The 19,470-nt window shown below is 65.0% G+C and overlaps 4 protein-coding genes across 8 annotated transcripts in view; 3 read left to right on the top strand and 1 right to left on the bottom strand.

Annotated features, from left to right (window-relative positions):
* The window catches only part of MED12 (mediator complex subunit 12), a 37,384-nt gene extending 31,935 nt beyond the window's left edge, over nt 1-5,449 (bottom strand). Inside the window, exons 1-6 of one of the 2 annotated variants that reach the window (XM_067004771.1) lie at nt 5,195-5,449; nt 4,748-4,852; nt 3,779-3,970; nt 1,876-2,035; nt 516-691; nt 104-214 (exon numbers count right to left, since the gene is read on the bottom strand). In XM_067004771.1, coding sequence (XP_066860872.1) covers nt 104-214; nt 516-691; nt 1,876-2,035; nt 3,779-3,970; nt 4,748-4,852; nt 5,195-5,293 — 843 coding nt within the window. In that variant the 5' untranslated portion in view covers nt 5,294-5,449. The remainder of the gene's footprint in view (nt 1-103; nt 215-515; nt 692-1,875; nt 2,036-3,778; nt 3,971-4,747; nt 4,853-5,194) is intronic. The other variant, XM_067004770.1, reaches the window with a different exon arrangement.
* A 719-nt stretch (nt 5,450-6,168) lies between these two features.
* Nucleotides 6,169-9,668, top strand: IL2RG (interleukin 2 receptor subunit gamma). Of its 2 annotated transcripts, none has more exons than XM_048075152.2 (8): nt 6,169-6,336; nt 7,471-7,561; nt 7,737-7,921; nt 8,042-8,184; nt 8,269-8,425; nt 8,520-8,628; nt 8,705-8,789; nt 8,873-9,668. In XM_048075152.2, exons 1-8 carry the CDS (start codon nt 6,252-6,254, stop codon nt 9,071-9,073), a joined length of 1,056 nt encoding a protein of 351 aa, XP_047931109.2. In that variant the 5' UTR covers nt 6,169-6,251; the 3' UTR covers nt 9,074-9,668. The 2 variants fall into 2 exon arrangements, with proteins under 2 accessions (XP_047931109.2, XP_047931101.2); XM_048075144.2 differs by having other exon boundaries at nt 6,170-6,336; nt 8,269-8,431.
* A 77-nt stretch (nt 9,669-9,745) lies between these two features.
* On the top strand, nt 9,746-11,210 carry C13HXorf65 (chromosome 13 CXorf65 homolog). The gene is made up of 6 exons (XM_067004787.1): nt 9,746-9,824; nt 9,900-9,986; nt 10,072-10,206; nt 10,278-10,346; nt 10,442-10,563; nt 11,042-11,210. The coding sequence occupies exons 1-6, from the start codon at nt 9,800-9,802 to the stop codon at nt 11,150-11,152; spliced, it is 549 nt and encodes a 182-aa protein (XP_066860888.1). The 5' UTR covers nt 9,746-9,799; the 3' UTR covers nt 11,153-11,210.
* Nucleotides 11,211-11,596: 386 nt separating this feature from the next.
* Nucleotides 11,597-17,645, top strand: LOC106037440 (sestrin-3-like). Of its 3 annotated transcripts, none has more exons than XM_048077861.2 (9): nt 11,597-11,703; nt 13,434-13,637; nt 13,823-14,005; nt 14,144-14,380; nt 14,463-14,574; nt 14,723-14,841; nt 15,251-15,441; nt 15,768-15,912; nt 16,377-17,645. In XM_048077861.2, exons 1-9 carry the CDS (start codon nt 11,638-11,640, stop codon nt 16,464-16,466), a joined length of 1,347 nt encoding a protein of 448 aa, XP_047933818.2. In that variant the 5' UTR covers nt 11,597-11,637; the 3' UTR covers nt 16,467-17,645. The 3 variants fall into 3 exon arrangements, with proteins under 3 accessions (XP_047933818.2, XP_047933824.2, XP_047933829.2); XM_048077867.2 differs by having other exon boundaries at nt 14,723-14,826; XM_048077872.2 differs by lacking the exon at nt 11,597-11,703 and adding an exon at nt 12,649-12,786.
* Nucleotides 17,646-19,470: the final 1,825 nt, after the last annotated feature.

Consider the following 19,470-nt stretch of genomic DNA (forward strand, 5'->3'; position numbering starts at 1 on the left):
TCCAGCATTCACAGTGCAAAACAGCTCATCATGCCTTAGGCAGTCTGGAGGGGACTGACAACAGACAAGTCAGAGCTCTCCTAAAACAGCAGGTATTTCTTACCCGTAGCAGCAAGGGTAGGAGCATTTTGAGAAATTCATCTTCTCCTGACCGTATCTTCTCGAAGCACTCAAGGACCCACGTCAGGAATTCATGCCGGTCCAGCATGCCATCCTGCACACAGATAAAGGCAGAGCAAATGGACAAGAGTTGAATCAAGGCTCGCTACGGTAAGGCAGAATGGCAGCAGCTGCTTGCTTTCTGATCATGGAAATAACTCTAGAAGTATGCACAACCCTGTACTACCCCATTCTACTACCGAGCTCATCCTGCCCTAGAAGAAGCAGAACTGCATCCAGCCCTGAGGGTCTATTCATAAAGAGAATATTCTGCAAAAAGAAATCACTTGGGGTACACATCCCCTAGCCCTCCTCTGCTCCACACCCACCCAGCAGCCCCCTCCACAGTCCCTCACCTGGAACATGAACATCGCTAGTTTCTCGTTGTAGTCCCACTGCTTCAAAGCTTGTTCCACCTCCTGAGGCATCGGCCCGGATGGCGAACCACAGCCTTGCCCTGGGAGCTGCCTGTAAAACTCCGCAATTTTCTGCAGCTGCTCTGACAGGTACTTGGTGATGATCTGCGTCCATTCTGGAGGAAAGGAACATGTTAAAACAACGAGCACGGTGGTGAACAGAAGGAAAAGAACCAACACCTAGGCTAGTATCCACGTGGAAACGCAGAAAAGCTCCTCTCATTTGAAAAGTAGAGAAAGAGAGAAAAAAGTAAATATCACACTGTTAGCTTTGTTTCTGGACTGGGGGTGGCACTGAGGCAGGGGGAACCACAGAAATGCAAGGTTAGGCCAGCCTGACTGAACATCCTCAATCACTTTCCAGACAGCAGAAACACTGCAAACACTTCAGCTCTGAACTTGTCTTTAATCTATTTCAGACACCAGTGCAAAGCCATGATCACCAATTTCTAAATATACATACATATATATTTTTTTCTTTTACTAAAATCTAACTGTAAAAAAGACAAACTCAGCACACAAAATAACAGTACGACTACACTCCCCCGGGACGATGCAGATGACAAAACCCAAGGCAGAAATACATAACAACTTGGGTCAGCAATAGGACAAATATCCAAAGGAATAGGAAAGTAATTAGAATCAATATATCCAGCAAGCTGATCAACCTCAAAAAAAAAAACGAAGCTTCTGCAATTTGTAAACCAAAGATAAACAAGAAAGAAAAAAATCCATGGACACCAGCTGCTAATACTGCTTTTCAAGGGACTGTGGTCAGGTCCTGTAGTGACAGCCACACGAGCCAGCAAACAGACACTGGAGTTCCTCTAGACTGCAGCAATCTGGAGCAGGCCAGAGCACAAAGGATGTTAGATGTGGGATCCAGGAAGGCTTAATGAAACTGGAAATGCAGAATAACATACGGGAATTCTCTGGGAAAGATCCTTACTCAGGAAGGAGCTAATCACTCATAGCTAAGCAGTAACATTTGCAGTCTTTGTAGGGTAAGGAAAAAAACAGGTAATGCTGCAGAGAAGCACAGCAGAACTTAACGGGGAGTTTTGAAAAAGAAGAGGTAGGCTCTGAGGAAGGATTTCTGGGTGCCAAGGCTTCTTTTTCAACAGAGGACTCTCACAAGTGGGCTCTGTTATTTTAGACAGTTATGCACATCAAAGCACCAGGATTTATCAGCAGGAAACAAGTTTATGTTGATTTCCAAGCTACCTCTCACTGTTCAAGAGCAGGCTGTGCAGGAAACACCTGGGATGGAGAAAAGCAGAGCTCCACACAAAGTGCTTACCGATGAAGGGATCAATGACATGCCGCTTCTTCACCTTGGTTTCTGTGATGGCTGCGTAATAGGCACAAGTCATCTTGATGAGCCACGCCGCTCTCATCACTGGAACAGTGTATTTCGCCAAATAACCAAAGACCTCTTCCTTCTTGCTAAAGATGGGTACCTGTAACAGAACGGAGAGGAGGAATCGCAACCACGGACTTGGACAGGAACTATTCTGAAGCAATCCCACGCGCTGCAGGCACTACCACCTGTGCAGGGAAAAAAGGTACTGTGCTGCTCTGTGTCTCGAGAAACCTACTGCAAGGATTTGTCTCTGGTCAGAAAGCAACAGCACCAGAGCTGCATTTCAGCATAAACAGAAGCAGAACAACTTGAAAGAAGACAGAAAACACGATTACATCGCTGTAAATCCACTCTCTGAATCCTGCAAACGGCTCTGAGGATATCCTCCGGAGAGGATGTAAACAACTGCAAAAGGTGCAGGTGAAGGACTGAGTCAGGAACGAGCATGAGGACAGACTGAAGACAGGACTCTTCACGTTGTAAACAAAAACAGAACGGTTACAAGTCTTGTAATATCACAAGTGGACAACAGAAGACTGCGAGAGACAGGGAACTGAATACCACAGTAGAAAGAAATTCATTAATCCAAGACTTAAAAATTCAAGAGAAGGCACGGGAGGATACCAGTGAAATCAGACTGCAGATTTATGAAACAGGAAGCGATAACACATCACAGGAAAACACACAGCTGCGGAGCTCACTTGCACGGGATACTATGGAGAGCACAAGTATGCGTGGGTTCACAGAGGTATGAGAAATTCAAAGGGAACAGGTACATTTTGTAGGTATCAAGTTCTCCAAACTATTGACTGTTGAATCACTTACTCGCTGTGTTTCCTGCGTTCTGCCCAATTATTCTCTGATGCCTCACTGCCACGGACTGCTTGGCTACCAACTGCAGCTGTTTTCACGTCTAAGTCCGTGAAAACGGATGGGGCACACTGCAGAAAACCGGGAGAGGCCTTGAAAGGTTCAAGTTTTCACAGTGACCTCAAGAACCTGACGGCCGATGCGCAAAGAAAGATATACAGACTAAATTCGTTAAGAGACTGGAGACGGATTGCGGGGAAAACCAATTATTTTATTTTCCCGAGGCTGACTCAGAATTCAAAGGGCCAGGCAAATTCCAGCTTCTAAACTCCGTGCTCTGCTACTATTTCGCAACTGGAAGTTATATTTTTCCACGCTACACAGTAGATTCCTAGTGTTTATTGGCCCAGCAGGATAGGCAGTTAGGTCCCCTTCTAATTGGGCCCTATGAAATGGCAGAGTAAGACCCTTCTTCCTTCTCCCACACCCTAAAGCATTCAGTGCTGCCAGGGTAAGCCCTAACCCTAGACCCCAGAGCACAGACATGCTTTACAGTTTGGTCTCAGCCAGGCTAACGTGCACTGTTCTTAGCTTAAAACCAGAAACATGTGTCACTGCAACAGAGGTCTGGGAAGTAACTCAGCTGATTATTTCCAGTAATTCCCACTACAGCTTTGGAGAAGTTGGAAACCCCCACAATAGGAAAGGTCCTCGTCTAAACAACAGGCCAAAGGCGACAGTAGCAGGTCTTCTGAAAAACATCAGAACCTCACCAGAAATCAGTCACGCCATACAAGGCAGGCAACAGAGCTGAACCCAACCTCCAAATAAAAGACAAGGGACCAGCGGATTGAGCAAGGAGACTACAAGTAGTGCAACACGCATCCTGGACGTGCTCAAGATGAAAACTTCAAGAGATGTAGATGGAAGAAACTCCTCCAAGCAGTAAAACCCTCTACTAAGCAAACACTTCAGAAGGAAGCACGGATAAAACGCTCTGCCCTGCCAGGCAGCCTCCCCTGTGACATACCTTCTTGGCCAGGTGAGTGAGAGGCTTAGTTCCAGCCAGATCGGTGAACCAGTTGTTTATGGCACTCTGCGAACGCGCCGTCACCAGCCAGAAGTTATCCTTCTGATTCACCTGGGGTTTCCGTCTTCCCGTGTCCGGCAGTGTATTGCACCGCAGCTTTTCTGCAATAATACTACTAAAATTTGAACTGATCTGGAGGAAGGAAAGAAAGAAAAAGGACAAATTACATTTCGTAGCTGAAAAATTTGCTCTGCTCGCTTAAAATCCCATCTATCCTTCCTGCCAGAAGTCTCACCGGTTATGAACTTCTGAAACACACACACACAAAAACGCCAATAATTTCCGTTACTATACTTGCAAAGAGGAATGCTTCTAGATGACAATACAATAACTGAGCGAGGACTCCAGCTGAGATGGACACAACTCCTTATAAACACTTAAGTCAAACCAGACTGAGGGCTTCTGGGACAGAGGTGAGCCAAAGAAAACAAAACCACCGTGCTTATCGATTGCCTTCCATCCCAGGTCACTGCCAGTCCTCTCGTAAGGGAGACCAAGCAGTTAACGCCTTGATATCACAAAAACGAAGTTGAAGCCTGTTTTGCAACCCCTGTGTTTAAATTGCCAGCTGTTTCAACAAATCTTGCATCTCTTCCACCATCGCAATGATCTAACCAGGCCTATACTGAAGAAGTTTCTTGCTACCAGCACCGTGATCTCCTGCTTTAACTGCAGGATACAAGGACGTATCTACCAACCGGAGATAAAGCCAGACAAGGATCTGCTCTCAGAGGTGGGAGCCGCAGCTGCCGACCAACGCCTGCCAACGCCGAACTCTGACCGTGCAGGGGCAGCTCCCGCGGCACCCATCCCGAGGGCGAGGAGGCCGCCAGCAGACCCACGGCCGCCCGGGACAGCCCAGCCCAGCCCCGCGACCTGCCGGGAGGGCTGCTGCGGGGGGGCTCTCACCTTGGCGGGGTTGAAATTGACGTTTTTGGCGCTGCCGTGTTCGTCCCCGGAGACGGCGGGCTGGTTGTTGAAGCCTTGCTTGACGTTCAGGGCGGTCAGCTCATCCTGCAAGGGGGGGGGGGGGGGGGGGAGACGGTCAGCGTGCCATGAGGGGTCCCTGGGGGGTCCCAGGAAGGTCCGTGGGGGGGTCCTGGGGGTCCCTGGGGGGTCCCTGAGGGGTTCCAGGGAGTCCCTGGGGGTCCCTTGGAGGTCCATGGGGGGTTCCTGAGGGTCCCTGACGTGTCCCTGGGGGGTCCCCGTGGGACGAGGCCCGTCCCGGCCGCCCCCCTCCCTCCGTCCCTCCCCGGAGCCCCGGTCACGGCCGTGCCGGGTCCCCCCCCCCCCGCGGGGCCGGGCCCTGAGGGGCTCCCCCCGGCCCGGCAGCCGCCCCCCCCCCCCCCCCCGCACCTCCTTCTGCTTGGGGTCCTGCGGGTAGACGTCGGGCGGGCCGAGGCGCGGCCGCTTGAGCGGGCGGTGCTCGTAGCTGAGGACGCCGAAGGCCGCCATCCCGGGCGGCCGGCGGGCAGCGGCGGCCGGGCCACAACAAGGACCGCCGGGGCCGCCCGCCGCTGCGCCTGCGCCGACGGCCCGGCCCGAACGCTTCCGGACGGGCCCGAGCGGCGCCGGAGCCGCCGAGGGGAGCCGGAGCTCCCCGAAGCCGAGCCGAGGGCGGACGGAGAGGCCCGAAGGGGAGGGCCCGAGCCTGCGCCGGGCGGGGGCGGAAAGTGCCGAAGGCAGCCGAGGGGCGATCGGCGCCCCCTGGCGGAGACGGCGGGGTCACGTGGTCGCCCCCCCGCCTTCCCACGCCGCACCCTGGGGCTGCCCTCGGTGCCCCGCCACGTGCCCGCCCCGACGGCACCCCCGGGGCACCCCAAGGGACCCCCACGGGACCCCAGGGCACCTCTACGGGACCCCACGGCACCCCCAGGGCACCCCACAGGGACCCCACGGGACCCCCAGGGCACCCCACGGGACCCCCAGGGCACCCCATGGCACCCCCATGGCACCCCCAGGGACCCCACGGCACCCCAACAGCACCCCACAGCACCCACAGGGGACCCCACAGCACCCCCACGGCACCTTCACCCCATGCCACCGCCCCCAGCCCACCCCCCCCTACCTGCCCCATGGCCGCCCCCCGCCGTGGCCACCTCCCCGACACAGCCCCCCCGGGACCACCACCCCATATGTGCCCACGGGCCTGCCCGCAGTTCGGGAACCCCCCACGGCGGCCCCATCCCGGGGGGCCGAGCTGTGGGGTCCCAGGGGAGGGCCCGGAGCTGCGGGGGCCGGGCAGGAAGAGCGGTGAGGCCCCGTCGGGGTGAGCCGTGGGGCCCCGTCGGGGCGTCATACAGGGTGGGCCCTCGGCGGCGGGCGGCGCCGCGTGACAGGAAGCGGCGGCGGGTGCGGAAGCCATCGGCTGAGCACGGTGGGCTGCGCGGGGCCGTCGCACGCCAGCCGCGCCATGGCGGTGCCCGCGGCTTTCCTCGCGCCCATCCTGCTGCTCTGCGGGCTGGGCCCCCGCCTCGCCGCTGCCCACGGCCCCACAGGTAAGGGGGGAGCCCCGTGGGTGGCGGGGACGGGGACAGCACTCCCCAGTGATGGCGGCCGAGGGCAGGACGCGGGGCCACGCGCCGTGCCCCGGGGCCCCCCAGCAGTGGGGCTGCCGGGAGAGCCGGGCTGTGCCGGGACATCCCCATGGGTGTCCGGGCTCCCGGCCGGGAGCTGGAGCACCACTGGCCCTGTGGGTGCCGGCCCCGCGCTCTCCCACCCCACAGCCTCCAGCCCCACAGCTCGCAGCCCCGCATCCCGGCTAGCCCTTCCCCAAGGGCAGAGGGAGCCTGGCCATCGGGGCGGCCCCACAGCTCCCCAGCCGAGGCCCAGCTTTAAGACCCCAGGAGATGCCGGATGGGGACCCTGTGGGTGCTGGGGGGCTGCGGGAGGGCTGGGAGCCTCCTAGCACACCGGGCGCACCCCGTGTTGGTCCCGTGCGTCAGCTGTGGCCACCCGTCTGCGTCCGTCTCCGTTTCCAACCCTGTGGCGGTGCCGCACGTATGCAGGGGCCGGGGGCGGCCGGCTCCTCGCTCGCACCAGGTGCCCCCGTGGCTGCCGTTGCTCTCCGAAAGCCCGGCTGTGGGCTGCCCGTTGGCAAAATACCTGGTTTCCAAATAAACGCCGCCCCTCTGCTGTCTCCGGACCTTGCCACCAGCCGGGAGGACGCCCTCCGTTTCCACACGCCGAAACGGCTGGTGTTCGGCACACCTTTGCTCGGCTTCATGGTCTGTCTGGTGTTACAAAATGGCAAACCCACGTTTCCTCTGGAAAAACATGCTTAGAGAGAGCGGCCTTCAGCCCAGCCCGCCGGCGCAGCACCCTGCTGCCGCAGCACCCGCAACCACAGCTGGCACCGAGCGGGGCAGTGGGCCGCTCCGGGCGGGTTTTGCGCCTCGAACTGGGCTGGTTTTATTTTTTTTACCAGTTCAGAGCGCAGACCCTGGCGGTGCCCCGTAAAAGCCGGCGGTGCCGCCAGGCGCCCGGTGCCACGGTTACGGCAGGAAGAGCCGAGCACGGATGCGGGAGGGAAAGCCGCTGAGCTGGCGGTTCTCCGGAGGAAGGCGTGGGGCTGCCGTGGGCCGTGGACAGCGCGAAAGCGGAAAGTGCCCGGTGGTTTCTGTCCCCCGCAGGGGTGGAGTGCGTCCTGTTCAACGAGGAGTACATGACCTGCGTGTGGGGGAGCAGGGAGACGCTCACCACCAACTACTCCCTCTACTACTGGTAGGTGCCCCCGCCCCACGCCAGCCCCCCGCAGGGTTTCCAGCCCCCACCGGCACCTCTGTGCTGAGCCCGGGGCTGGAGGCTCCGTCTGCGGGTGGGACGCACCAGGAGAGGGCTCCAGGAAGGGTTGGGGTGCGCGGGGCCCCGGGGAGCCCCCGTAACCCGCCGGGCACAGGTACGAGAACAGGTCGCCCGTGGTGGAGTGCAAGCGCTACCTGTGGGACCGGGGTGTCAGCATCGGCTGCCACTTCAACCAGAGCGAGATCGTCCAGTTCCAGCCTTTCCACGTCCTCCTCAACGCCAGCCTCAACGGCCAGGCCCTGGAGATCCGCAGCAAGCGCATGGAGCTGCAGGACCTCGGTACGGAGCGGGGCAGGGGGGTCCCCAGGCTCCCCAGGGCCTCCCGCTCACCTCCCGGCTGGTGGCAGGGCCACCGGGGCGTGGGGACGGCGCTCAGCGGGCGCTGTCTGTGCTCCGCAGTGAAACCGGGGGCTCCCGTCAACCTGACCATCCGCAACATGAGCAGCAACCAGCTGCAGCTGACCTGGAGCTCCCCGTACCCCAAGGCGCAGTGCCTGGAGCACGCCGTCAAGTACAAGAGCAACAAGGACACGAGCTGGATTGTAAGAGGCGCCGGGGGAGGGCGCCGAGCCTCCGCCCGTCCCCACAGTGCCGGCCCTCACTGCCTATCCCTCGTCTCTCCCCAGGAGCACGGGGTGAAGGGAGACATCTTCTCCTTCCCCAGCGTGGACTACGAGAAGTACTACACCTTCTACGTGCGCAGCAAGATCAACAGCTACTGCGGCAGCACCCAGCTCTGGAGCGAGTGGAGCGTCCCCGTGGTCTGGGGCAGAAACACCACCAGTAAGGGTAGGAGCGCTCCCGTGGCACTGGCTCCTTCCTCTGCCCCACGGTGGCCGTGTGCCGGCTGGTTCCCCACCACCAGGGCTCCTTGCAGGTCTCGCGGAGGAGCAGCTGCAGTGGTTCTGGATCCACACGGTTCTCGTCCCCATCGCCTCCTGCCTGCTCCTGCTGGTCCTCGTCGTCCTGCTGGTGCGCATGGAAAGGTGAGCGGCCGGCCCGGGGGGCGCGGGGGCGGGCGTGGGGCAGCGCCTGCCCCTCCGACACTTCTCTCCCACGCAGGGTTTGGGTCATCCTCATGCCCCGGATCCCCAACCCCAGCAAGAACTTCGACGAGCTCTTCATCACCCACAACGGCAACTTCCAGGTAAGTCGCCCCATCCTGCCGCGGGGCCGGGCTGGGTGGCGGCGGCGCCTCCTGACCCCTCTCACCCTGCTCTGTCCCCCGAGGAATGGGCTGGAGTCCCCAAAGACATGCTGGAGAGCTTCAAGCCCAACTACAGCGAGAGCATCTGCTACGTGAGCGAGCTGCCCTCCAGGGAGATACACGACCCCCAGTGGGATGGCAGCAACCGCCTGCCGGGGGGGCCTGGGGCCCCGGCTGGCCCCCGCGAGCATAGCCCCTACCAGAACAACTACGTGGGAGTGTGACGCCCGTGCCAGCGTCGCTGCCCGAATCCATCCTGCCCCCTGCTCCCGCCCTGCCCCTGCCGAACGCCCTCAGGCCCCCAGCCCTGCTCCCTGCCGCGGCCACGGTGCGCCAGCACCCTCCCCGTCCTCAGCGCTGGGTGTCCAGCAGGGCACGGCGACGTCCCGCTGCGGGCACGGCCCCCTGGGGGAGCCCCTCGTGGGGCTGCCGTGGGGGGGGCAGAGCCGTGGGATGGCGGGGGGGGGCTCCCCCACTGCCCGCGTGGACCCTCAGCGCTGGCGGTGCTGCAGAGCCCCCCGCTTGCTCCGCGGTGCCCGTGAGCACGCCGGGGACGTGTCCCCGTGCGGGGCAGCCCCGGTGGCACCCAGTGGGGACAGCCAGGCTGCGCTCCCGGCCCCCGCGGCGGTGCAGCAGGGCCGGCTGGTGGGGACGTGCGGCCGAAGGAGCACCGAGGGACAGGTGCTGCACGGAGGGCCCCCCGCGGGGACGAGCCACCGGGCCACCCCTGCTCTCATTGGGCGCCGGGCGAGCACAGCCTGGCCATTTGCTTGCTTGCACCGCGGGTTTCCAGCTGCAATAAAGCTCTGCTGCGCTTTGGTTTGGGTCGGCCTTGTTCTGGGGTTCTCGGGGGGGGAGAACTCGGGTTCACCAGCACCCCGGCACCCCCGCTCCGACCTCACAAACGCCGCGGGGCAGGGTGCAGCCCCGCGGTTCCATCCCGCAGCAGCATGTTCATCTGCATCAGCCATGGCGGTGAGTCCCCTCCCGGCCGGGGGGACGCTGCGGGTCTCCAGGACGTCCCCTTGGCCACCGCCACTGTCCCCGCAGACAACCAGAGCTTCCTGGTCAACACCGACTGCCCCGTCCTGCTGCTGCTCTCCCACCTGAGGAGCAAGGTGGGGGTCCCCGCCACCGGTGAGCTCGGGGGGCAGTGGGAGGGACCCCGCGGGGGCTCCCCATGGGGCTGGCACCACTGGGACGCGCGCCCCGGCTTTTCCAGACGTCATCGACCTGTGCGACAAGCTGGGCACCCCCAAGCTGCTCTTCCAGGTCAAGACCCTACGGGAGAGGGCCAGCGAGTTCCTCCCGGCGCCCGGCACCTACTACGTCTGCAGGGTGGACCTGGGCACCCCCGGTAGGCGCAGAGCCCCCCGTCCCCGCGGTCCCCGCAGGGCGCTGCGGGAGGCGTGACGGCAGTGCCCGCAGGCACCGCGCAGGAGCAGGCGTCGCGGACCTTCACGCCCCTCCTGAAGGACCCCAGCGCGGCGCTGACCGGTGGGTGCGGGGATGGGGACCTGCAGGGCGCGTAGTTTGGGGATATCCCCCCCCCGGGGGCCACCACGGAGCCCCCAGCCCTGTCCCCGGTGCAGAGGCACTGCGGCAGCACGGGCAGCACCCGCACAGGAGGCTCCAGCGCTCGCTGAAGGCTGCAGAGGGCAGGAGGACGCCGACCACCGAGGCGCTGCCCGCTGGCACCCAGGCCCAGGGAGCGGTAAGGGGTGGCCCGTGGGACCGGGTGGCGCTGGGACCGCCGCCTCCAACAAGGCCACCTCCACCGGGGACGGGGACACCGCCACCACGGCCGGGGGCCCTTCCGCACCTCTCCAGCCCCCAGCATCTCCGGGGTGCCCGGCGGTGGGACCTGCCCAGTGCCCACGCCCGCTGTCCCCACGCCCGCTGTCCCCACGCCCGCTGTCCCCACGCCGTGCCACCCCTCATCCCGGTCCCGGTGCCCCGTCATCCCCCTGCGTGTCCCCGTGCCGCCCCCCCCCACCCCATCCCCACGTCCCCAGCACCACCGCGCGGCCGCATCCTGCAGCCCCGCCGCCCCATGGCCACATCCCTGTCCCGGTCCCCCCGTCCCCACGTCACCCCTGCCCCTCTGTCCCGTCCCCCCATCCCTGTGTCCCCCCCATCCCCGTGTCCCCCCCGTCCCCGTGTCCCCGTGTCACCCCCGCCCCTCTCCGCAGGGCAAGGCGGCGACGCGAGGCGCGGCGCGACCCGGGGAGGAGCAGGAGGGGGCTCCCCGCAGGGTGCCGAAGCCCCCGGGGGGGCGGCAGCGGCGGCCGAAGCAGCGCTGAGCCCAATAAAGCCGTGGTGCCGCCTGAGGACGGGGTCACCGGCACCGGGACCGCGCCCCCCCCCCCCCCCCCCGCGGGCGCCCCCCAGCGGCGGGGCAGCACAAGCCCCCTTTCCGGACAAGCCCCGCCCCCTTTTCCGGAGTGGGCGGGGCGCCCCCAAGCCCCGCCCCCTTTCCCCCGGTGGGCGGGGCGCGGCGCGGGCCGCCCGGGTAACTTTCCACCCCTGGCCACGTGGTGCCGCGGGGTGCCGCCCCCCTCGAGGCCCCGCCCCCCGGGGCGGCCGGGGCGCCGGTGGCCACGCCCCTTCGCGGCGGTGATTGGCGGAGGCGGCGCCGAGGCCACGCCCCCCGCCCCGGACCGGGCTGCCGCGGTGCCCGGCTCGGCGGGGCCGGCGGCCGGGACGGGACGGGCCGGGACGGGGCGGGCGGGGCGGGGCGGGGGGCCGGCAGCGGGCGGGCGGCGGCGGCGCACGGCGCGGGCTCACCATGATCGTGTGTCCCCAGAGCATGGAGCACCCCCGAGGAAGCCGGTGCCAGCGGCTGCCGGGGCAGGTAGGACCCGCCCCGCCGCTACCGGAGCCCCCAGCGGAGCCCCGGGCTCGGCTCCGCACCGGCGCTGCCCCCGCCGGCACCCTCCCGCCGCACCGGCAGCTGGCGGCCTGCCCATGCCCTGCCCTGCCCTGCCCTGCCGTGCCCGCGGCCGGGCGGCGCTGTCCCAAGGCGGGGCCCGGTGTCCCGCGGCCCGGTGCCGGTGCCGGTACCGGTGCGGCGGCGCCGTCCCCTTTGTGCGGGATGCGGGAGGCGCCGTGCCTCCATCACTGCCAATCAAAGTTGTTTTTCTCTCTCCGCCTGCACTGCCCGCGCCGCGCACCGGGGGCGCTGCCGCTGCCGCCGCCCGCACAATGGGGCCCCGGTTACCGGCGGCAGGCACCGGGCACGGCACCGCCGTGGGTCCCCCCCACCCCCCCGCCCGGACACCGGCACCGGCACTTCCCTCCTTCCTCGGGACAACCGGGCGGGGGGCCGGGCTGCCCGCGGCCCCGGGAGCATCACCGGCGGAGCCACCGGCACCGGGGAGGGACGGGGGGAGCCCCCCGCGGGGCCGCGCACCGGGAGGGGGGGGGGGGCCGAGGCGGGCGCCGGCCCCGACGGCTGCCGTCGAGGGGCAGCGGGCGGGGGCATCCCGGGAGAGGAACCGGGGCGGGGGGCGACCGTGGAGGGCAACGACCGCGGTCCCGGGGACCGGCACGGGAGAGACGGGGCCGGGGGGGACGCGCGGGTGGCGGCGGAGCCCCGGGAGGCGCAGGCGGGGGAGCCCCGGGCCGGGCCAGCCCGGTCCCCCTGCACCCCGGCCTGGGGGCTGTCCGTGGGTCCGTCTGCACCCGGTGAGAAGAAGCCGCCCGGAGCCGGCGGGACCCCCCCGGGAGCAGGGGCAGCTCCTCGGAGCCGCGGGGGGCTCCCGCCTCGCACCCTCGCCCCTGGGACGGAGAGGCTGCCGCTGCTCGTCCCTCCCCGCTGCGAGCCCCTTCTTCTGCTCTGCGCGCCCCTTTTGGCCGAAGAGGAAGCTCCGAAGGGCAGCCGAGGAAGGCTCTTGACACCTGAGCGAGCGGAGCGTGCCTTCGTCACCGGAGGCAGGCTGGTAGCAAGTAGCCGGGGCCGCTTCCTGCGCCGCTCCGGGGCTGTGAGCGCTGCGGGCAGCTCGGCCTCGCTCAGCCTCCCGGCACCCCGGGGCGCTGCGCTCGGCGCCCGGAGCGGCGCGGCTTTTGCCTCGCCTCGCCGAAAACCAGGCCCGCCGCAGCCCCCACGGGCAAGGCGGTGCGCAGGGTGAGGGGCGGGAGGCGGCGGGGTGCCCGGCTCCGAGGGCTGCGAGTGTCCCGGCCGGCGGGGCAGCCCGGGGAGGGAGCTGTGACTTCCCCCCGGCAAGGCTTCCGCGGCCGAACCAACGGGGACGGCGTGCTGGCTGCTCGGGCAGGGCGCGGGGGGACCTCCGAGCCCCCCTCCTTGTGCTCCCGACCGAGCTGTGGGTGCCAGGACATCGCTCGCCCAGGCACGAGCCCGGAGCAGCTCAGCAGCTCCATTTGCGCCTCGCTCCTCCCGGTCCTGCGTGGGTGCGCTCGGGTGCTGCCTCCCCCGGGGCACCCCGAGCCCGCTGCGGCGCCTTCTGGCCTGGCGGGGTCACTTTGGGAGGAGGGAGCCGGGAGAAGGGGCGCCAGCCCCCTGCAGAGCCCCGGGGGGGGGGGCAGCCGGGCTCCCCGCGCAGAGCCGTGCGCTTCCCCCCGCAGGTGGTGAAGATGTCCGGCAGCGAGCCCGAGCGCCCGCAGTTCCTCTTCGTGAAGGCGCTGGCGAGCCGGGGGCGGCTGGAGGCGGTGACCCAGCAGATGGGCTACCACCCGCGCTACCTCGACAGCTTCCTCAAGACGCAGCACTACCTGCTGCACATGGACGGCCCGCTGCCCTTCGACTGCCGCCACTACATCGCCATCATGGTGAGCCCCCCCCCCCCGCGGGAGCTGCCCGGGGCTCCCCGTGCCGTGCCGTGCCGTGCCCCGTGCCGTGCCGTGCCGCGGGTTTCCCCGCAGAAGCCAAAGCGGGCTGTCCCAGAGGCGAGGCGGATACGCGGGGTCCCCGCTGGTTGCTCGCCGCACGGGGCTCTGATGCCGCGCTCTTGCAGGCGGCCGCCCGGCACCACTGCCGGTACCTGGTGAACCTGCACGTGCTGCAGTTCCTGCGCGCGGGGGGCGATCCCCAGTGGCTGCGCGGCCTCGACTTCATCCCGCCCAAACTCCGCAACCTCAACGAGATCAACAAGATCCTGGCCCACCGGCCCTGGCTCATCACCAAGGAGCACATCGAGGTAGCGGGGGGACGCTCTGCCCGGGGATCGGGGGGGGGGTGCTGGGGACGGCAGCCCCCGCAGTGTCCCCGCGGGGCTGGGTGGGCGCTGGCCCCCTGCTTGCCCTTGACGCCTCGCCGCCCTGCCCGTGTCCTGCAGAAGCTGCTGAAGATCAGCGAGTGGAGCTGGTCGCTGGCGGAGCTGGTGCACGCCGTCGTCCTGCTGGCGCACTGCCATGCGCTCGCCAGCTTTGTCTTCGGCTGCGGCTGCGAGCAGGAAGAGGGGCCGGGGGGCCGGGGGTCGCTGAAGCCCTCGCCGCCCGGGAACCAGTGCTTCTGCGAGGCCGCCACCGGGAACGGCTGCAGCCAGGAGCTGCTGCGCATCAACCGCAAGAGGGTGAGCCCCGGGGCGGGACCGCGGGGACGGGGACGGGGACGGGCAGCGCCCTGCCCTCACGGCACGCTGTGCTCCTGAGCAGTCCCTGGACTCCTGCATGGAGCTGGACTCTCTCCGGGAGCGCATTCAGCGGATCCACGTAGAGACGGAGGGCAGGGAGGAGACGAGGCTGCTGCTGCCGGACCGCGAGGAAGGTGAGGGCCGGGGGGGGGGCGTGCAGGATGGGAGCACCCTGCCAGAAAGGTGCTCCTGGGACGCTGGCATCGGGCACCCAGCTCTGGCTGCCTGGGGACGGGGCAGCCAAGCCACCCTGACCTGCCCGCCGTCTCTCCCCTCTCCCAGATACCGACGGGGAGGTCACTGGCGCCGCCAACCTCGCGTGCTACATGCAGGACCCCGACTTTGGCTACCAGGACTTCGCCCGGCGCGATGAGGATCAGACGCAGGTATTCAGAGTCCAGGTGAGGCTCCTTGCGCTCCCAGCGGGCGGCAGCCCCTGCTGCCGGGGAGCGGTGGTCGTGGGGTGCCCGTGCGGCCCCGAGAGGGGCTGCCCCAGCCTCGCTGCACCCTTGGGAGGCTCTGCCCCGCAAGGGGACCCCTCCGACAAGGGCTGGGGAGGGGGAGGCCACCTTCTGTCCTCAAAGACCGCTGCGGGTCCCCTCTGGGCCAGGTGTGGGTCGGCACGGAGGTGGGGGGTTAAAATTTGTTCCAAAATCATTCCGAAGCTGCCCGATGAGGCACGTTGGGACTTGCGGCAGAGCAAACCCACTGAATCCTGCTGCATCCTGAGATCTTCAGCAGCCTTTCTCCCTGGGAACGTGCCCCAGGCTCTTTCCTGCAGTGGCGAAAGCCTCTTGCTGTGCTCAACAGGATTACTCCTGGGAAGACCACGGCTTTTCGCTGGTGAACCGTCTCTACTCCGACATCGGGCATCTCCTGGATGAGAAGTTCCGGATGGTGGGAGGCCTGCAGAGCAGCGCCATGGCCAAGCGGCAGGGCTGCGAACCCTCAGTCTTCAAGCGGGGCATCTGGAACTACATCCACTGCATGTTTGGCATCAGGTAACGGAACCAACCTCGCGGTCCGAGGGAGAAAGCCGAGCTGAGCCAGGCGGGAGGAGCGCAGGCCGCTTCTGCCGTGTCCCCAGACGCTCGGGGATGTCTTGCACGTGGGCTTGGAAAAGAGAGCGAGGTGAATCACCCGCCTGGATGTTGAGCCAGGCAGGGGAGAGATGCTCGGCTTCTCTGGCTAGGGCAAGGCGCTTCAGGGCTCGGTGGCCGTCGGCGTGTCCCTGTCCCGTGCCCGTGGCGTGGCTGGGGTGGAGCAGGGGAGAGGTGCCTGGTCGGGGCCGGGTGCCGGCGGTGCCCAGCCCCTGCGCTCCCCGCAGGTACGATGACTACGACTACGCAGAGGTGAATCACCTCCTGGAGCGAATGCTCAAAGTCTACATTAAGACTGTAACCTGCTACCCAGAGAAGACAAACCCCGAAATGTTCGACAGGTTCTGGAAGCAGTTCAAGCACAGTGAAAAGGTAGGGCAGCAGCCCCTGCCTCCGACCGGCCGCGGCTGGGCTGGGAGCGAGCAGGGGCCGAGGGCTGGGGTGCTCGGGGGAGCACAGGAGAAACCAAACCACACCAAGGGAGGGGAAAATGGAAACCTGCCGTCCGTACCTAGCTGCACGCCGCAGGGTGTGGGCACCGTGGCCACCAGCAGCACGGGGAGCTCCGAGGTGGTCACCCCCATCCGTGAGCGCCTCGGGGTGAGCCCCTGGCCCAGCCGCAGGCCATAGCGGGGGCTGCTGCGGGTGGCAGGGACCGTGCTGGTGCTGGGGGCCCCCACAGCCTGCAGGACGAGAGGGGGAAAGGGCACCTTCCCGTGCTGGAGACATCGCTGCCGTTTTGTCCCGTGCCAAAAAAACCCCTCGTCTGGGTGGGTGCTTGACGCACGGCTGCCTGCAGCACGTGCAGCCGCTTGACGTCCTCTTGCCTCCCTCAGGTCCACGTGAACCTGCTCATCCTGGAAGCCCGCATGCAGGCGGAGCTGCTGTACGCGCTGCAGGCCATCACCCAGTACATGGTCTCGTAGGCGTCGGGGAGCTGCGCTGCGGCAGGGCCGGCCAGCATCTCCTCTCCCTGGACTCGTGTGCGACCCGCCGTGCTGGGACGGGCGGCGAGGGATTACTCAACTTAGTTTACTTGACTGTCTTGTTCCTTTTTTTTTTTTGTTTTTTTTTTTTTTTTTTTTTTTTTTTTTTTTTTTTTTTCCTCCTTGTGGGACACGCCGAGTGGCCCTGTTACGTGCAATTACCAAACTGTGAGGCAAGTCCGTGCTGCTGAGATGTCCGCGTGATGCTGAAGACTTGAACCCGGCCGAGGAGGACTGCCAGAGACACAGGCGGGGGACGAGGGGGGCGGGAGGGGACGGGGCCGTGTCGGAGGGAAGCTCTGCGATGCCCTGCGCTGCGTGCCCAGGAGGGGAGGTGTGCTGGGTCCCAGCCTGGGACTGGAAGGGACGCACTCGCTGCGTACGTGCCCTGCCGTTCGTGCCCACGTGCCAAACCCCTGCGGGACGGACGAGCAATGACCCGTGCAAACTCCGAACTGTGAAGCTCCTGCAGGTGGGCGCCTTAGCACTCTGCCGTCCTTGGCAGCAGGGTGAGAAGGGTCCCCAACAGCGTTCAGGCTCCGGAGGTTTGTGCAGGGGACTTCTGGCTGTCCCCTTTGGCTAGCCCCACTGTCTCCTGTTGGTGGGTGGGCAGGAGACGCGAGGGAGGCCTCCTGAATTAACACGAATGTGCAGGGCTTGCGTTTTCTTCCCCCAGTGAGAGGGCTGGGGTCGTGTGCCCAGCCACTTGCTGCTTTTAACAGCCCAGGTGAGCTTAGGGAACGCCCAGACCCTGGCTGGGGGACTCCTGGGGCTGTCCCCACAGCACCAGCCCGTGCAGCAGCCTGGCCCCTGCCAGGAGCAGGCACCAACCACCCCACGCCCCCGTCCCGGGGCTGCTCCGTGCGTGTGTGCCAGCCCCGAGCTGGGGCAGGGGTCGAGGGTACCTGGCTCCATCGGGCACAGGAGAGCACCCGCAGAAGGGGAACGGGGCCACCCAGCATCGGGGGGAGTCTGAAGCGAGGGCAGCTCGAACGTCAGCCCAGCGCACGCTGCTTCGGTCGACCTGTTTACTGCGTAAATGTACGGGGAAAAAACCTTGTGTATGGAAGCTACAGAAAAAGCCTATTTTTGCTATAAATATATTATGTTTGACATGGACGCGTGCTTGCTTTCTGCCTGGAGAGGCTGGGCTGGTTGTACCGGGACGAGCTGGCACCGAGGCCAGCCCCAGGCAGCGCTGGTACCTGGAGAGCTGGCGCTGGGTCTGGGCAGTAAAACGCCAGGTCCGCTGGTGCTGGGTAGGACTGGCGGTGCTGGTACAGCAGCCCCGTCGCTGCTGCTGAAGAAAGCGGCAGTCACCTTCCCCCATCTGAGCGGAGCCAGCAGCGGTGCTCTAACACCCCAAGCGGGCTTTGCAGCAGGTACCCCCAGTACCAGGGGCTGCAGCACCGGAGAAATCTGGTGATGGTGCTTGCCAGGTACCTCAGGGCAGCGCCACGCACGCTTGGCGACCGCAGCTTCTGAAAGCTCTGAGCTGGTCCTTCCCGTTACCGACCCCCTGCACGCTCTGTTGGGAGCCGGGCCATGGCGCCGCTGCCGGGCCGTGCTGAGGGGAGGCCACGGGACATGTCCAAGGCCAGTGCTGAGTTTCCTGCAGCAGGGAGCTGTGCCGGCAGCCAGGCAAGGAGCGGAGCTGTGGTCCCAGCACGGAGCAATGGTCCCAGCCTGCAACCCGCCCATCCAAAGCCAGGCGCACCGCTCTTGGTCTTACCGCAGCGGTGGAGAGGAAAAATAGCACCCGGGAGCTGGGGCAGCCTGCCCTGCCTCTGGAGCAGCCCCTGCAGCAGGCAGCACGCACCCTGCCATCCCCCCGTTCCCAGGCCTGTCATCCCCACGCACCACCCGCAGCTCCACCCCAAAGCCACCCGAAGTCAGGCAACGGGCTCCCCGTCCGCGATCCCACACCTCAGCCCGTCCCCAGCGGCGCAGGAGGAACGTTGGTCAGCAAGCAAGCACCCGGGGGAAAGCGAGCAGGTCTCCGGCCAGAGGCTCAGCTGAGCAGAGGCTGCAGGCAGTGCTGCTCTGCTGGCAGCCGCTCCACGGGCCAAAGCGTTACGGTGAGCGCCCAGGATGGCTGCGAGGTCTCCCAGCCCGCAGGAGAGGCCGACCGGCTGCAAGAAAGGTGCGCCAGGCTCAAGCAGCCATTAGGACAGAACACGGCGGGGCTGTGACTACTGCAGACGGCGTCACGCCAGCCAAAAGCGAGCCCCAGGCAAGGCGCGGCCGAGCCCCCGGCTGGCAGCTGCTCCGCGCGTTGCTCTCCTCGGCACTGCTCACGGGGCAGAGATCGGCACACAACACGGTAACAGCTGCTGGGCAGGAGGGAGCGTTCCCCTGTTGCACGTCAAATGGTGAGTGCATCCACGCCAAGCCAAGCAAAAACCGCAAAGCCCACCCTGTGCATTTTCTTTTTCCAGCAAGTACCGCCGCATGCTTGCAGGAAGCCCCAGGAAGCGGCACAGGAGCAGATGAGGGACAGTCAGTTCCCACAAGGATGTCCACCTAAAACCCCGTTTTTGGGGATCAGCTTAAGTCTTGAAGCAGGAAGCTTAAGACCCCTTCCAGAGTTATCTGCACCAACTGATTTCACGCTTTTTCAATGGCATTTTCTCACACCTTACTGAGTATCAGGGTACCTCGGGCTTTTTAATACAAGTTTCTGGCCGTCAGCACTGTGCAATTTCATTACCGAGAACTTCTCCTCAGTTTAAAGCCATCCCCGTCCCGCAGCGCAGTGCTCCAGCCGCGCAGCAGACCTGCCGGGACGGCATCCTGCTCGGAGCCAAGGGCTCCGCCACGTCCCTCGCAAGCTGCTGCGCTGGCTCGGGCTGCATCTTCATTCCTCCGTGCCTCGTAGCAAGGAGGGACCCCATAAGGCACCGACCTGAAGCCTTCTCCTTCCCGGAGAGGCCTCTTACCTGCT

The sequence above is a fragment of the Anser cygnoides genome, chromosome 13 (genome assembly GCF_040182565.1).
Source record: "Anser cygnoides isolate HZ-2024a breed goose chromosome 13, Taihu_goose_T2T_genome, whole genome shotgun sequence".
NCBI classification, from domain to species: Eukaryota; Metazoa; Chordata; class Aves; order Anseriformes; family Anatidae; genus Anser; species Anser cygnoides.

Coding starts and splice junctions, on each gene's coding strand:
- IL2RG (XM_048075144.2), top strand. CDS start 6,252: ATGGCGGTGCCCGCGGCTTTCCTCGCGCCCATCCTGCTGCTCTGCGGG. Junction 7,562..7,736: donor AACTACTCCCTCTACTACTG/GTAGGTGCCCCC, acceptor CGCCGGGCACAG/GTACGAGAACAGGTCGCCCG. Junction 8,790..8,872: donor CCCACAACGGCAACTTCCAG/GTAAGTCGCCCC, acceptor CTGTCCCCCGAG/GAATGGGCTGGAGTCCCCAA.
- C13HXorf65 (XM_067004787.1), top strand. CDS start 9,800: ATGTTCATCTGCATCAGCCATGGCG. Junction 10,207..10,277: donor GGTGGACCTGGGCACCCCCG/GTAGGCGCAGAG, acceptor CAGTGCCCGCAG/GCACCGCGCAGGAGCAGGCG. Junction 10,564..11,041: donor GCACCCAGGCCCAGGGAGCG/GTAAGGGGTGGC, acceptor CCCTCTCCGCAG/GGCAAGGCGGCGACGCGAGG.
- LOC106037440 (XM_048077861.2), top strand. CDS start 11,638: ATGATCGTGTGTCCCCAGAGCATGGAGCACCCCCGAGGAAGCCGGTGC. Junction 14,575..14,722: donor GCTGCCGGACCGCGAGGAAG/GTGAGGGCCGGG, acceptor CCCCTCTCCCAG/ATACCGACGGGGAGGTCACT. Junction 14,842..15,250: donor CGCAGGTATTCAGAGTCCAG/GTGAGGCTCCTT, acceptor TGTGCTCAACAG/GATTACTCCTGGGAAGACCA.